Genomic DNA, 16,145 nt, shown 5'->3' on the forward strand with positions numbered 1-16,145 from the left:
GGATCAACCCGAGATAACTCTTTCGTTTAAATAGATCAACTCTTTTGGAACATACATATATACATATATAGACAATTGTAGAAATTTATGGTAGGACTCAGCAGCTCATACGCCTTGTCCAATGAGTACAGTTGTGGGCAGAAATCGTCGCTTTGAAGAAAACTAACTTTGTTCACACGTCAAGCAAAATGGGCTTGGAGTTATACGAGTGGAATGTCGTTTAAAGAACTCAACACTGAGCTTTGACGTGGGCTATTAAAGCATTTTGCCAAAGGATTATTCATTAACATCGTTAATAATCATTTATTTTCTTCGGAAGCATCATCACTCAGGTCCTGAGTATTTACTTGGCTCAATGCAGTTTTCGGTCATAGGTGTCAGAAAAACTATCGCGCGAGTACCACGTAAATGCCACAAATTAAGACCCCGACTCGTGGACTATATCATGGCTGACTTGCCCAAACAACGCATCCAAGTGTCGGACTCCTTTGGCACAACGGTCGTAGACTACTGTGGACCATTTTATTATAAACCCGAATTGCGTAACAAAGCACCTCAAAAATGCTTCATTAGCGTCTTCGCCCCAAAAGCTGTAAGCTGTGTAAGATTTCTCAATCGGCTCTTTTCTTGATGCACTTAAACGTTTTATAGTTATTACCAAACTGATTTTTGCGAAAGCATCCCAACAGAAACTGTCTCGTAAGCATTACGTTATGCTCCTTGACAGGTAGCATTTGGGCCTCATTGTGAAGGTGCTCGACCGGAGACATCAAGAGGCAACCTGTGGCTGTCCGGAGGGCGGTATTTTGACAGGTCTTAAGGCGACCATATTGGTGCTGCGTAGTTTAGGACCGGCCGTCCGATTGCCTGGTAAGTTGCCAACAACGTTTCTTTGTTTTTACCCCAGGTGCTCCCCGGAAATCGTGAGCTGCTTGAGTCATATGCAAAAGAATCGTTCCTGGCCACTCCCAAGTGAATGGCAATCAGAAACTTTCCTCACTTGCGTGAACTTCTACATATGACCCCATCCCCCATATATTATATTACTAATATATAAATAAATGAGTTTATAAAAACTAAAAACGACATGAAAATTGACTTTTTACTTAACAGAAACAGCGCATATCCAGATATCCCACTCCTACTTTACACACTACATACGCATATACGTATACATTGACTTTGCGCGACTTGGATATATTTATTTGATCAGGTACAACTTTCCTATTTATCCATGGATTTTGTTCGTTGGTAGCTTAATTTTTTATAAAGAAACAGGACTTCATATAAAATAAAAAAAAATTGAAACAATATCTTTTGTTTTAAAATTTTTTTTCTTGCCAAAGTTTATTTTTTTTAAATTTTTTCATAAAAAAAATTTAAAAACTCGAAGTGACTAATAAATTTCTCAGAAATTATAAGGCCTATGGAAAAATGGAGTAGGCAATATTTTTAGGAAATTTCATTCACTATTATTTTCTATAATTTGCAGGAAGATTGCTCAACTGGTCAGTGAGATATACATGATTAAATGAAGACACCTTTTTTTTTTGGTCGAATAACGGTAAATTGCAAATATCTCAAAAACGTATCCATAAAAAAAAATTAACTAGATTTTCGAAATCAGCGAGCCATTTCACATACAAATTGGATAGTGGCGTTCATGGAACATTTTTGCTGTAAACCAGTGTAATTAAAACACGCAAGATAGTAAGTAACATAATATTGGTTGCTATTCTCAAGAATGTGAAGGTTGCTGTGTTAGCGCATTAAAGTTGAAAATTTTCAACTTCTGTGCGTCTTCGAGTCCGAGTTCGAATTTCGGAGATTTGGTTGCGAAAACATGCGAAAGCTATGTAGCTCATCTCATAGGAACATGTGTATTCAACTCAACTGTCAAACGTTCGCATTCGCATTCGCGAGCTATGTAGCAGAGATAAAGAGATGTCCAACTCTATTTTCATTGGAAGTGAGAGCGCACGGACAAACGTCAAAACCTACCAATCTTTGACAGTTGACTGGAATCAGTAGGTTTTGACGTTTCGCAATTGGGAAACTGGAACGGCCATATTGAAATGTTGCTAAAAAAAATATACGACAGAGACATTTTTAACCGCCGTGCAAGATTACTTATAAGAGCTTAAAACAATAAATATAAATGTAAACGCGAAATTTAAAAGAGGGTAAAGAAATTTTTTATGATATGCAGCATAGGGAAATTAATTTTTCATGGAAAATTGTAAAAAAATTATCAATTGTCAGTTGACAAGTGATAATTTTCCTTATTTATTAGTGAAAGTTCGAAAACAAGCAATTTTAACGTACCTTAATATCGCTAAAAGAAATTTAAATATGTAATTTTTATATTAAAAATACAGTATAAAATTTTTTTTAACCGTAATAAATGTTGGGTATTTTAATTTAAAGGCCCAAAAATTTGTATTTTGTCTGGTCCGGCAATAATTCAAATTGTTATAAAAAACGCTTATTTTGAGGCGCTCTCACGCTGGAATAAGTTGGACATCCCTTTATCCCTGTATGTAGTTTAGCTCTAACAAGGCCTCAAGTGTCTTCACCACTGTGGAAAGGAGAGTTATCGGACGATACGACTCCGCTTACTGCCTTCCCTAATTAAAAGCGTTGGCGGAACGTTTTTTTCCGCTCAGCATTAACGTCGATGCGCCATCCCTAAATAAAAGCGGCAACTTTACGTCAAAAATAAAAATGTTTATTTGAATTGTTGTTGTGAAATTTTATTGAACAGAGAAACTTCGTTTTTCGCAGCCAACTTTACTTCGGAACGCTCCGTCAAAATAGAAAAATTCAACCGCTCGACGTCGCCGTCGCGTTATTTAGGTAGGCGCAATACAAATTGTATGGGCATGGTTTTCCACGAGTCGTGTATATTAAGAGTGGTCATAGACAGATTGAGGACCTTGGGGATACATGGCGTTAGGCATCGCGCTCGTTGACTAAAACGGCTGCTTCTTCGATACTGCACTGTGTTGTGCAAGATAAACGCCAAACCACCACCATTGTCTCGCATGCGATCCTTACGTATAACGTTGAAACCGGCACAGCTCAGAAGATCTAAGCGGCCGTTTAGCTAGGTTTTTGGACCGCAGCTATTAATACGCCTTCCCGACCCATTAGCTCAACTATCTCCTCGATCTTACTCTGGAGTCCGTTGCAGTTAAATTGTAAAAGCTTCGTTTGTCTCGGTTAGCCAGTGGTGATCCTGGGTGTGAGGAAATGATGTACAGGTGTTGAAGAATTGCACTAAACTGTTATGACATTCCGACGTATTACGATCTGATACACGGAACAGACGGTACGAGAGACCAGGAGTTGCGTTGTGGTCCTCGCACGGGGATTAGAGCGGTATGAAGGTTGGGGATGGGTCTGATCAGACGGGAAGTCATGCTGCCTGGAGCTCCGGAGGACCGTTAAGGTCCTATCTTAGCCACTCGCAATGGGTGGCGACGCAGAGCGTAAACTTGGTGCTAATCGCACTGCCGAAGAAGCGGTTGTGCGTTGGCTGTAGTAGATTGTACAAGGACTCAACTGTTTCTGTTCTTTTCCCATCAATTGCAGTCTTGGATGACGGTGATGATGATTATATGAGGACATCAACCAGCTGAATAAGGGCACCTTCTCAATTAAAGATCCGGATATTCCAGGTTCATACCCTCAAATCATGATCCTTAGAATGTTGTTGACTATGCAGAGGATACTAAGCCTAAGATCGGAAGTCATGAACTACTTGAGCCATATGCAAAATAATCGTTTCTCGTCACTCTCAAATAAATGGCAGTCAAAAACTTTCCTCACTTGCGTGATCTTCTGTAATGTTATGTTAGGGTGTCCGGGTTGGTTTTGTGATGTGACGAAAATTTAATTGGATTGATTTAGGACTATTCTTGGTTGCACCAGTGTGCACCTTGCTTGTTGTCCAGCCCGGGAAATTCAGCCAAAGTATAGATATGTGCACACAAGCGGACCGACAAATATTACAACTAAGTAAAAAAAAAAATGTATTATACCCATCCTCTCAATGGTTTCTAGTCAGGTGTTAGATAATTAGAAGCCCCATACTCAACTTCAACAAACCAACATTTTGGTTTCGCCCATATTCAGAAAAAACTATTTAGCGTTTAATTTTAATCGATCAATTTATTGAAAAGAAATCTCAAAATTATATTTTAACCCAAAAAAAAAAATTACATATTTTTCATTTTAAACTTTTACAAATTTTTAATTTTAAACTTTAACACTTTGAGCCCCGCGTGCCCCACCGGTGGACATTTATGTTTTTACGATTTGGGACAATGTGACCACCCGTGGACATTGGTAGATTTTCATTATGGGACATCCTGACCAACGGTGGTCACAAAAAAAACTGCAAAAAAACAACAAAAATGCATTTGGTTTATAAAAAATAAATATCACAAAGTCACCTCAATCGCAAAAAATCAATAAAACTAAGTAAACAAATTTTGGTCCCAGTTTGTCAACTAAAGCACAACCCTTCGTCAGCATGCGGTCCACCGGTGCAGAAAAAAAATGACCACGGGTGGGCACGCGGGGCTCAAAGTGTTAATAAATTTTCAAATAAATCTTCAATCACCATTCATCGGCACCTTAGGTTTTTCTTTTCTTAAGAACTAACCAATACACAACACTTAAGTTTTCTTCTTTTAATTTTTTTTTTTTTGTACAAAGTTAACTTTTTACAATCTCTCCTGAAATCTTATTTTTGACGTGTTTTACTTGAAAGTTTTGTGAACCTATTATTTTGACCAGGTGTGCTAATTTATTTCACACGTTTAAAATGAGCTTAAAAATTTAGTAAATTGTACCCAATCTAAAAGGGTCTACACATCCAAAGTGGCCCTTATTTTAAGTGATATATTTAGAGGCCTCTTTAATCGAGATTATTAAAACACAACTTAGGAAATAACTGGACAGGCAATTAACTTTCCGTCATTTTGAGACTGGTTGGTTTTATTTTTAATTTAACGTTTTAACAAGTTAAATCACATATTAGCCATACATATTTGTTTTTCAATGATAAAAACAAGTTACTCCTCAAATTTGGGAGCAGGAGATTTAATGTTACTGTAATCTCTTATTGGGGAATAAAACTGAAAAGAAATTTGATGAGCATAAGTGCAAAAAAAATTTAAGTCTTCTATATACCTTGTATTGTTTTTCTTTATATTCTTGCCATGGCTCAGGATTCGATGAGCGATTCCATGTTACATCAGGATTTCGTGTAGCTAAACGCAAAGTGTAATATATAGCGCCAAGTGCTCCAGCTCCCACACACACATATAATGGTATCAACTACACCACAATTAAAAGTGATCATGAGAAAAGATAACGTTTACTTACCGCCGGATTTTTTTTCAAACTTTGTAATCCCAGACCTTGCATGTTTTAATATTTTACAATATCTTCTCTACCAAGGTGTCAAATAATGTATATTAATACAGTTATGCAAGAGCTTTGAACACGGATGTCAAAATGTAATCGAAAATTGATTTAGATTACTTCGATCAAATGATGTTTGATATAAAAGAGGTGTTATTGGAAAACGATAATTTATAATTACACTGTGCTTACACTCAAATATTTTGCCTCTTATATGCACTTTTACAGCCCTATTCTGTGCACTTGACAAAATAACAAAAAAGTTTAAATTTTTTTAAGATTTTTATCAAGTAAGAACTTTTTTGGTATTCTGTGACAATTTTGATAAAATAAAAAGCTTCAGTACGCATAGCTTTTCCCCACATGTGTGGGAAACAAACTAATGAAAACAGAAACAGCTGATTCTGTCTAATTATATTCGAATTGAATTGAAAAATTGATTTGAATTATTTTTTAACGTAAATTTTCAAATACATTTCAATATTTGTTGCAAAATAGTTAATAATTTAACTTCAATTTGATTGATAATCAAATGGCGGAGCCTATATATTCACTTTACCATCCCAGATCCTCTATAGTCTTTTGCTCCACCGCAAAGCCGTAGAATACTTCATAATATAATACATATACATATGTCCTTTATAATATCTTTAAAACTGTTTGGAATGTAATTTTGATTTAGTTGGTTGTTATGTTTAGCTTCAGAAAAGTTCCTTGGGGACTACGAAATCTAAACTTTGTTCTTTGTTGGCAAAAATTTGCTAATATGTAATCGCATGATATATATATAAAAAACAATTTCGTCAATGTTACCCTCATTATCCTCATTTTTTTACACAAAAAAAACGGAAAAATAAACTTCTTAATATATTATAAAAACGGCTCAATAACGCGAGCCATCCACATGTTCTTATTTTTCCTCTTTGTATAAAACTAACGACAAAAGTAAAATATCTCCATTGCAACAAATTCACTTTCACAACTATCCACAGCGAGATATTTTATTTGTCAAGAGCATTTTACTTCTTAACAACTTATAAAGAAAAGAGCTTTTTATTTTAGACACAGAATACGAAATGCTTGATAAATTTCAATTTTTTACAAATTAGAAATTTGTTGAATTTGTAAAATGCACAGAATAGGAATGTTCGGAAGCTTGGTTCGAGTTATTTTGTCATTCATCTCGGCTCGGCGAGATTCCCTTTCTACGTCGCTCTATTCAATTGTATCTGCATCTGTACAGGGAAAAAGTTGCCAGAATTTATTGAATTAAAATACAAACGTAACGAAATAATTATTATTATATGAAAAATACAATATTGTAACGAAAATGGCACCAGAACAAACTAGAATTGACTATCGAAATCGATAACTTGCCAGATGTATCTAGACATCGATACTCGTAGTTGCCAAAATGTTCGAGTGGCGATGTATCGCTAACAATCGACTATATAAGGGCTGCCGGGCTGGCAGCAAGACACAGTTCTGATAAGAGAGTTGTCGAGCAAAGTGTAGACAAGTTATAAGTTAGAGTTGTAAAGTAGAGTATTGAGTACTAAAGTGTTAAGTTATAAGGAATTAGAAATAAAGATTAGTGTATAGCCATTAAAGTGTGACTTTTATTTGACAATCCAGTGATCGAACTCAGGGTCGAGTTTTAGAGTAAACGACAGATTTTGGAAGTCCGTTACAATATATTAAATCCATTATTTTTTTAAATTATGCAACTTCTGCAGATTTTATTTGTTTATATTCAGAATTTAATAAAACGAATGTTGTAATGTAAATAAATAAAACGAATGTAAGACTGTTGTACATTTACACTTAAAATTTGTAATGTAATGTAAATAAATAAAACGAGTGTAAGAATATTGCATTTTCAAATTTGCATATTTAAATGTATCGCTTAACTTAAATTATCAATACGATACATTAAAACCCGAAAAAATAAATATATAAAATTCTGGAACTTTATTCATCAAATTTTTTTTGCGATATATATATGTATACATGTTGAGAAGAGTACGTAATATAAAATAATTTAACGAGTATGCACATGTCGTTGTTAATTGTGTAACACCCCAGCAAGTCATGGGTACTGAAACTCCAACACATTCAAAGAAATTTTAATAACACCACTACATACACACATACACAACAAAGGGTAAAATGTGCATAAACATTTAACTCAACTCTTCTCTCATACAGCACCCTGAATGATAGAAAGAAACAACCAAAGTTCTTGTGTTTGAACAAGTTTTGTTTTGAGCTATATCATGGCTGCTTGTGAAGTATTATTTTGCGTGTTTTATTTATTTCAGTGATCTGCAGCCTAATTAAAGTATAAATTATTGAAGCACGCATTTTTAAATAAGTAAAACGTAGAATAAAAGTTTTCTAAGGCCAAAATATGGAATTGAAGAGGGTGATACAGTAATACTTCATTGCACTATCAATTCGAAGCACACAATGGTCAACATCAATGGCGAAACCATTGAATACGTAAATAATTGTTGAATATAATAATATTATCTTGCCTTAAATTCTAATTAATTTTCCACACAGATATTTCAAACCTCATATGGCGCGTTAAAGGTACGCAAACTTATTGGTGTCACTTATTGTAGCAGCGTAGAACTTTCGAAGCGATGGAATATGTGCTGCAAACAAATCCAAAACTATGGACGCAAACGCTGCTACATGGAACACAAATCATTCACACACCAGTTATTAAGTTTAATGTCACTTTTTTGCGTGCAATTAAACCTTTTGGTCAACACAAGCACGAGAATTGGAACGACATGGTTTAGGTGCTTTTGAAACCGTTTATTATCACGACGTGTGTCAACTGGGTTTTGCCAATGAGCTAGAGGGCAAAGCAGTTTCAGTATCTTTGAGCTTACCGGCATTTGGCCGTGCCATTAGCAGCTAAAACACAGAAATTAAAGGGTAAATTTAAGTGAATGTTTGTGCTCATAGAAATTTAAAAACTTTTTGTATGTTTAATTAGGAGGACTTTTTTGATTCATTTTCACCTTGTATTGAGGAATCATAACGTTGTTGTATCGCTTTACAAGGACATAAATTCACCGAAATTAGTTCAATGGAAATACTACAGCAAGAGCATGGATGTTAAGACTTGAACGGTGCCGTGTTAGATTTAGAATTCCTGAAACAAGGTAATTATTACCAACTTTTATTACAAACTTTATAAAAATTCAAATTTTACTTTATATTTTATAGAAACCCTCCTCCCAGATGAATCTAGTACTAGTGAAATTAATGAAAGAACAGATCTTATAAAAACTCCGAAAGAAACCAAAAGAGTCCTCACATAATGTGCGCAGCTTACACTTCCAGACCGCACGGGGTATTTGACATTTTCCACTCTTCCTCCTGCCTTTGTCCGATAGCAAAAATTGTTCAAATATTCATTTTCACCTACTTTATACATATGTATATAGTGTAGTACGATAATATATCTATAAAGTAAATATAATAATAAACAACTAAATGGCATGATATTTTCAATAAATATGTAATGTAATGATTTTGTTATTAAATTCTCATTTGGGATTTTAGTAGAACTAACCGAAAACAGAGGGTATAGTTTCTGGGCTTTTGTGGGTCGCAGTACTGAAAGTGCACGTGGAGTTTTCGTTCGCAGTATTGGGTCTTTCATCTATGATTGTACCAATACTATTCCCCAAATTGTGCAAGAGGTATATATACATTGCTAAATGATGATGTGTTGAACACATAGAAGACGACAAGCGACGAGCGACATCTGTCAAATATTAAAATACACGCGTTCATATGGGCACAGATTTTTTGACAACAGCACGACTTCACGACAAAAGGGTTGAAATTTTCGCTGTCGCCAAATTAGAAATGTTTCTAATTTTGCCGACGACAATGGCCGCTGTAAAGCTGCCACTAATATGTGAAATGTAAAATTATTCAAAGTTCTAACAAGTATGACGTTATTTTGTCTGCAGAAACGTAAAATAACTTTGATATATCATTTATAATAACAATCGATTATTTAAAACAAATAAATCGACCATTTTTAAATTTTTTTGCGTAAATAATTTCACTTTAAACTAAATATGTAAATTTTATTGAAGTGAAAGATGTTAGTACGGCAACAATGAAATTGCTGTTTGATTCAAAAAGTTCAAGACGCTGGCTTCGAAGCGACATTTGTGGTCAGCCGTCGCCACGTCGTGTCGTGTCGTCGTCTTTGTGTTCAGCATTTGAATGTAATGTGCAAGAAAGGGATGAACGATCACACGTACACAATAGTTTCGGGTACTTTTGTCAATTCGCCCTTAAGAATGGCATAGAAACTTTCATTGAAACTGCGGGTACCGCTCCCTGGCATTTCACCGGAGAATTCGCCGGTACCTGTCTTGCAGGGACGTGCTGAAGAAATAAATATGCTGTAGTTAGTTCTATAAATTTCTAACAACAAAGCAAGTTAAGCCAGATGTGCGTTGCAGCTCGCGTGGCCTTCTTAATGTATGCATGTACCGTTTGATTAATGATATACGAAGATCACATTTAAAACACGTTGCAACATTCATTCAAACTTAGTATCGGTCTGTTGAAAATAATTCTCGTTAAAATATGATTTAAGCAGACCGACGGCGAGAATACAAATAGTCTCTCATCCTGATCATTTTGATAACGAATATAATATATGATATTAACATTTCTATTGAAACTATCCGGAAAGAACCTAGGTAAAAAATACAGCATTCACTGAACTGCACAAAAACGGGCTATTTTCTTTTACCAGGTGATATCCGAATTGGACCGGAGAGGATGGAGTAAAAGTAATTTAGTCACATTAATACAAAATCGTTTGGGCTTCAACTGCGCTGAAAGGATCCGAAATCTGAAATGAGATTCACCACGTTATACAAACTCTATAAATATGTGATTGTTTGTTAATAGATTCTTTGACAGCATAATAGGAACGATAAATTAGTAATAGCTATATTCGATTGATCAGTCCTCTGCTCATTATCTTTGTGCGCTGCCCGCTTGTTAAAAATTTTCCAAAGTTTTCCAATTGAATTCACCATTACACAATTTGCATTACACGTTTAGACTACACTTAGAAAACACAACACGGCTAATATAATGTATGTGGGCACAGCAGCCAAGTAATAAAAGATATAATTGTACTAATTCGCGAGCGTTTACAATTCAATAGGACACACAAAAAGAAAATGTCGACAACGCATTAGCGCTGATGTTACCATTACAACCTGTTTGCTGAAAACAAACAAGGTATAGTCTCCACAGGCAAACAATAATTGGAACATTTGGTTAAGTAACTATATGTGCAAAGTTTTGCTTTATATATTTAAAAAAAATAATTATCCTATTTCGTTTATCTCTTAATTAAACAAATATTGAACATGTTTCTCAATAAACGGGACTTAGTTTTTTGTTTTTCTATAAATATTAAATTAAAATATTATTTATTTAATTACTTACAAATTTGTTTCACGAAACAAATTTAAGTGAAAAATAATAAATATCAGTTTCACAATTTAATTTAATTTTTATTTAAACGGTCACGCTTTGCCAATTAAATATTATTTAATTAGTGTCATAGGTAACCATGGATATGCTTTTCTATCAGCCATGACAAAGAAATACAATTTATTTGCTTACATAAATCAGCTGTTATTCTTACTAACATCCCTGCCTTTTAATTTTTTGGATTTCAAATGTCTATAATGGTGAAACGCTGGAAATTTAAGTGCAAAGTTAAATGTATGTATGTATGTGATTGGCGTTGCAACCGTTTAGCCGGTTATAGCCGAATCGACGATAGTGCGCCACCTCTCTCTCTCCTTCGCAGTTCGGCGCCAGTTGGAGATCCCAAGTGTAACCAGGTCGCTCTCCACCTGGTCCCTCCAACGGAGTGGAGGCCTTCCCCTTCCTCGGCTTCCTCCGGCGGGTACTGCATCGAACACTTTCAGGGCTGGAGTGTTTTCGTCCATTCGGACAACATGACCTAGCCAGCGTAGCCGCTGTCTTTTTATTCGCTGAACTATGTCAATGTCGTCGTATAACTCGTACAGCTCATCGTTCCATCGTCTGCGGTATTCGCCGTTGCCAATGTTCTGAGGACCATAAATCTTGCGCAAAATTTTCCTCTCGAAAACTCCTAGTTTCGTCTCATCTGATGTTGACATCGTCCAAGCTTCTGCACCGTAAAGCAGGACGGGAATGATAAGCGACTTGTAGAGCTTGATTTTGGTTCGTCGAGAGAGGACTTTACTGTTCAATTGCCTACTCAGTCCAAAGTAGCACCTGTTGGCAAGAGTTATTCTGCGCTGGATTTCGAGGCTGACATTGTTCGTGTTGTTGATGCTGGTTCCCAGGTATACGAAATTATCTACGACCTCGAAGTTATGACTGTCAACAGTGACGTGGGAGCCAAGACGCGAATGCGCCGACTGTTTGTTTGATGACAGGAGATATTTCGTCTTGTCCTCATTCACCTCCAGACCCATTCGCTTCGCCTCCTTATCCATGCGGGAAAAAGCAGAACAAACGGCGCGGTTGTTGCTTCCGATGATATCAATATCATCGGCGTACGCCAGGAGCTGTACACTCTTGTAGAAGATTGTACCTTCTCGGTTTAGTTCTGCAGCTCTTATAATTTTCTCCAGCATCAGGTTAAAGAAGTCGCACGATAGTGAGTCACCTTGTCTGAAACCTCGTTTGGTATCGAACGGCTCGGAGAGGTCCTTCCCAATCATGACGGAGCTTTTGGTGTTGCTCAACGTCAACTTACACAGCCGTATTAGCTTTGCGGGGATACCAAATTCAGACATCGCGGCATAAAGGCAGCTCCTTTTCGTGCTGGTGAAAGCAGCTTTAAAATCGACAAAAAGGTGGTGTGTGTCGATCCTCTTTTCACGGGTCTTTTCCAAGATTTGACGCATGGTGAATATCTGGTCAGTTGTCGATTTTCCAGGTCTAAAGCCACACTGATAAGGTCCAATCAGTTTGTTGACGGTGGGCTTTAGTCTTTCACACAGTACGCTCGATAGAACCTTGTATGCGATATTTAGAAGGCTGATCCCACGGTAATTGGCGCAGATTGTGGGATCTCCCTTTTTATGGATTGGGCAGAGCACACTGAGATTCCAATCGTCAGGCATGCTTTCTTCCGACCATATTCTGCAAAGAAGCTGATGCATGCACCTTATCAGTTCTTCGCCGCCGTATTTGAATAGTTCTGCCGGTAATCTATCGGCCCCCGCTGCTTTGTTGTTCTTCAAGCGGGTAATTGCTATTCGAATTTCTTCATGGTCGGGTAATGGAACATCTGTTCCATCGTCATCGATTTGGGGATCGGGTTCGCCATCTCCTGGTGTTGTACTCTCACTGCCATTCAGCAGGTCGGAGAAGTGTTCCCTCCATAATCCCAGTATGCCCTGGACATCGGTTACCAGATTACCACCTTGGTCTCTACATGAGGATGCTCCGGTCTTGAAACCTTCGTTAAGTCGCTTCATTTTTTCATAAAATTTTCGAGCATTCCCTCTGTCTGCCAGCTTCTCAAGCTCTTCGTACTCACGCATTTCGGCCTCTTTCTTTTTTTGTCTGCAGATGCGTCTCGCTTCCCTCTTCAGCTCTCGGTATCTATCCCATCCCGCACGTGTTGTGGTCGTTTGCAACGTTGCGAGGTAGGCAGTCTGTTTTCTCTCCGCTGCGAGACGGCACTCCTCATCGTACCAGCTTGTTTTTTGTCGTTGCCGAAAACCAATTGTTTCGGCTGCAGCGGTACGCAGTGAGTTTGAGATGCCGTTCCACAGTTCCCTTATACCGAGATGCTGATGAGTGCTCTCAGAGAGCAGGAGTGCAAGTCGAGTAGAGTATTTCGTGGCTGTCTGTTGCGATTGCAGCTTTTCGACATCGAACCTTCCTTGTGTTTGTAGACGGGCGTTCTTTGCTGCACAGAGGCGGGTGCGTATCTTCGCTGCGACCAGATAATGGTCCGAGTCTATATTTGGTCCTCGGAGCGTACGCACGTCTAAAACACAGGAGACATGTCTTCCGTCTATCACAACGTGATCGATTTGGTTCCGCGTGTTTCGATCAGGAGACAGCCAAGTATATATATATATATTTGGCGTAGGAACCGCTTTAAGCGATTATAGCCGAATCCACCAGAGCGCGCCACTCATTCCTCCTTTTTGCTTTTTGGCGCCAACTGGAAACACCAAGTGAAGCCAGGTCACTTTGCACTTGGTCTTTCCACCGGAGTGGAGGTCGTCCTCTTCCGCGGCTTCCTCCAGCGGGTACTGCATCGAATACTTTCAGAGCTGGAGTGTTTTCTTCCATCCGTACAACATGACCTAGCCAGCGTAGCCGCTGTCTTTTTATTCGCTGAACTATGTCAATGTCGTCGTATAAATCGTACAGCTCATCGTTCCATCGCCTGCGGTATTCGCCGTTGCCAATGTTTAGAGGACCAAAAATCTTGCGCAAAACCTTTCTCTCGAAAACCCCAAGAGTCGTCTCATCGGATGTTGTCATCGTCCACGCTTCAGCGCCATACATCAGGACGGGAATAATGAGCGACTTATAGAGTTTGATTTTGGTTCGTCGAGAGAGGACTTTACTTTTCAATTGCCTACTCAGTCCAAAGTAGCACCTGTTGGCAAGAGTGATTCTGCGTTGGATTTCAAGGCTGACATTGTTGGTGTTGTTAATGCTGGTTCCCAGATAAACGAAATTATCTACAACTTCAAAGTTATGACTGTCAACAGTGACGTGGGAGCCAAGACGCGAGTGCGCCGACTGTTTGTTTGATGACAGGAGATATTTCGTCTTGTCCTCATTCACCACCAGACCCATACGCTTCGCTTCTTTATCTAGTCTGGAAAACGCAGAACAAACGGCGCGGTTGTTGCTTCCGATGATATCAATATCATCGGCATACGCCAGGAGCTGTACACTCTTGTAGAAGATTGTACCCTCTCTATTTAGTTCTGCAGCTCGTATTATTTTTTCCAGCAATAGATTGAAGAAGTCGCACGATAGTGAGTCACCCTGTCTGAAGCCTCGTTTGGTATCGAACGGCTCGGAGAGGTCCTTCCCGATCCTGACGGAGCTTTTGGTGTTGCTCAACGTCAGCTTACATAGCCGTATTAGTTTTGCAGGGATACCAAATTCAGACATCGCGGCATAAAGGCAGCTCCTTTTCGTGCTATCGAAGGCAGCTTTAAAATCGATAAAAAGATGGTGAGTATCGATTCTTCTCTCTCGGGTCTTTTCCAAGATTTGGCGCATGGTGAATATCTGGTCCATTGTGGATTTTCCAGGTCAAAAGCCACACTGATAAGGTCCAATCAGTTCGTTGACGGTGGGCTTTAGTCTTTCACACAATACGCTCGACAAAACCTTATATGCGATATTGAGGAGACTTATACCACGGTAGTTGGCGCAGATTGTGGGGTAGACAGCCAAGTAGCTTGATGTATTTTCTTATGCTGGAATCTGGTACTACAGACGACCATATTTCGGGCCCCAGCGAAGTCGATCAGCCTCAGGCCGTTTGGCGATGTTTCGTCATGGAGGCTGAATTTTCCGACTGTTGTGCCAAAGACACCTTCTTTACCCACCCTGGCGTTAAAATCACCAAGCACGACTTTTACATCGTGGCGGGGGCAGCGCTCATAGGTGCGTTCTAGGCGCTCATAGAAAGCATCTTTGGTCACATCGTCCTTCTCTTCCGTTGGGGCGTGGGCGCAAATCAGCGATATGTTGAAGAACCTCGCTTTGATGCGGATTGTGGCTAGACGTTCATCCACCGGGGTGAATGCCAGGACTCTGCGACGGAGTCTCTCTCCCACCACAAATCCAACACCAAATTTGCGCTCCTTTATATGGCCGCTGTAGTAGATGTCACAAGGACCCACCTTCTTCCGTCCTTGTCCCGTCCATCGCACTTCTTGGATGGCGGTGATGTCAGCCTTAAGTCGTATGAGGACATCAACCAGCTGGGCAGAGGCACCTTCCCAATTAAGGGTCCGGACATTCCAGGTGCATGCCCTTATATCATTATCCTTAAAACGTTTGCAGGGGTCGTCATCAAAAGGGGGGTGTCTCATCCGAGGCTTTCGTAGATTTTTCATTGGGGGGTGTTTTTATGTGGTGGGTCCCAAACCCTACGCACAACCGCATAAGCGGGCTTCGCCTTCTCACTTTAGCTCGCCTTCAAACGGATGTCTGTTGGCTACCCAGAGGATACTTGGTCTAAAACCGGAAGTCGTGAGCTGCTTGAACCATGTGGAGAAGAATCGTTTCTGGCCACTCCCAAGTGAGTGACAATCAAAAACTTTCCTCACTTGCGTGAACTTCTACACATGATCCCATCCTCTCAAAGTTAAATAAAAATTAAAATTAAATGGAACTTAATTTTCAATTAAAAATTTTCGTGAAACCGGCTGTTAGTTTAGGAAATTATTTTGATACCTAACAGGATATATATATTGCCATGCGATATTTGCCTGTAAAGTATAGTTGAGGTATTTGTTAATCAATTTAAAATTAGTAATAGATTTTTGATTTCTTCAGTGGAGGAGGGAAAACTCCGATTAGAAGATGTTATAATTACCCTATTATAGCTGTCATCGAGTGGATACGCGTTATAGAAACTTCTTGGCGTTATAGAG

The 16,145-nt window shown here is 38.6% G+C and overlaps 1 protein-coding gene and 1 long non-coding RNA gene across 3 annotated transcripts; one reads left to right on the forward strand and one right to left on the reverse strand.

The window, feature by feature from the left end:
- Positions 1-4,972: 4,972 nt before the first annotated feature.
- On the reverse strand, positions 4,973-5,574 carry LOC105215790 (cytochrome c oxidase subunit NDUFA4). The gene is made up of 3 exons (XM_011189907.3): positions 5,395-5,574; positions 5,200-5,346; positions 4,973-5,144 (listed from the first exon to the last, which is right to left on the reverse strand). The coding sequence occupies exons 1-3, from the start codon at positions 5,434-5,436 to the stop codon at positions 5,082-5,084; spliced, it is 252 nt and encodes an 83-aa protein (XP_011188209.1). The 5' UTR covers positions 5,437-5,574; the 3' UTR covers positions 4,973-5,081.
- Positions 5,575-6,920: 1,346 nt separating this feature from the next.
- Positions 6,921-8,812, forward strand: LOC128919884 (uncharacterized). Of its 2 annotated transcripts, XR_008470018.1 has the most exons (5): positions 6,921-6,973; positions 7,755-7,935; positions 7,999-8,382; positions 8,444-8,612; positions 8,677-8,812. It is a non-coding gene; the product is annotated as an uncharacterized LOC128919884 (long non-coding RNA). The 2 variants fall into 2 exon arrangements; XR_008470017.1 differs by lacking the exon at positions 6,921-6,973 and having other exon boundaries at positions 6,991-7,935.
- Positions 8,813-16,145: the final 7,333 nt, after the last annotated feature.

Source organism: Zeugodacus cucurbitae, chromosome 2, assembly GCF_028554725.1.
Source record: "Zeugodacus cucurbitae isolate PBARC_wt_2022May chromosome 2, idZeuCucr1.2, whole genome shotgun sequence".
In the NCBI taxonomy this organism is placed as follows: Eukaryota; Metazoa; Arthropoda; class Insecta; order Diptera; family Tephritidae; genus Zeugodacus; species Zeugodacus cucurbitae.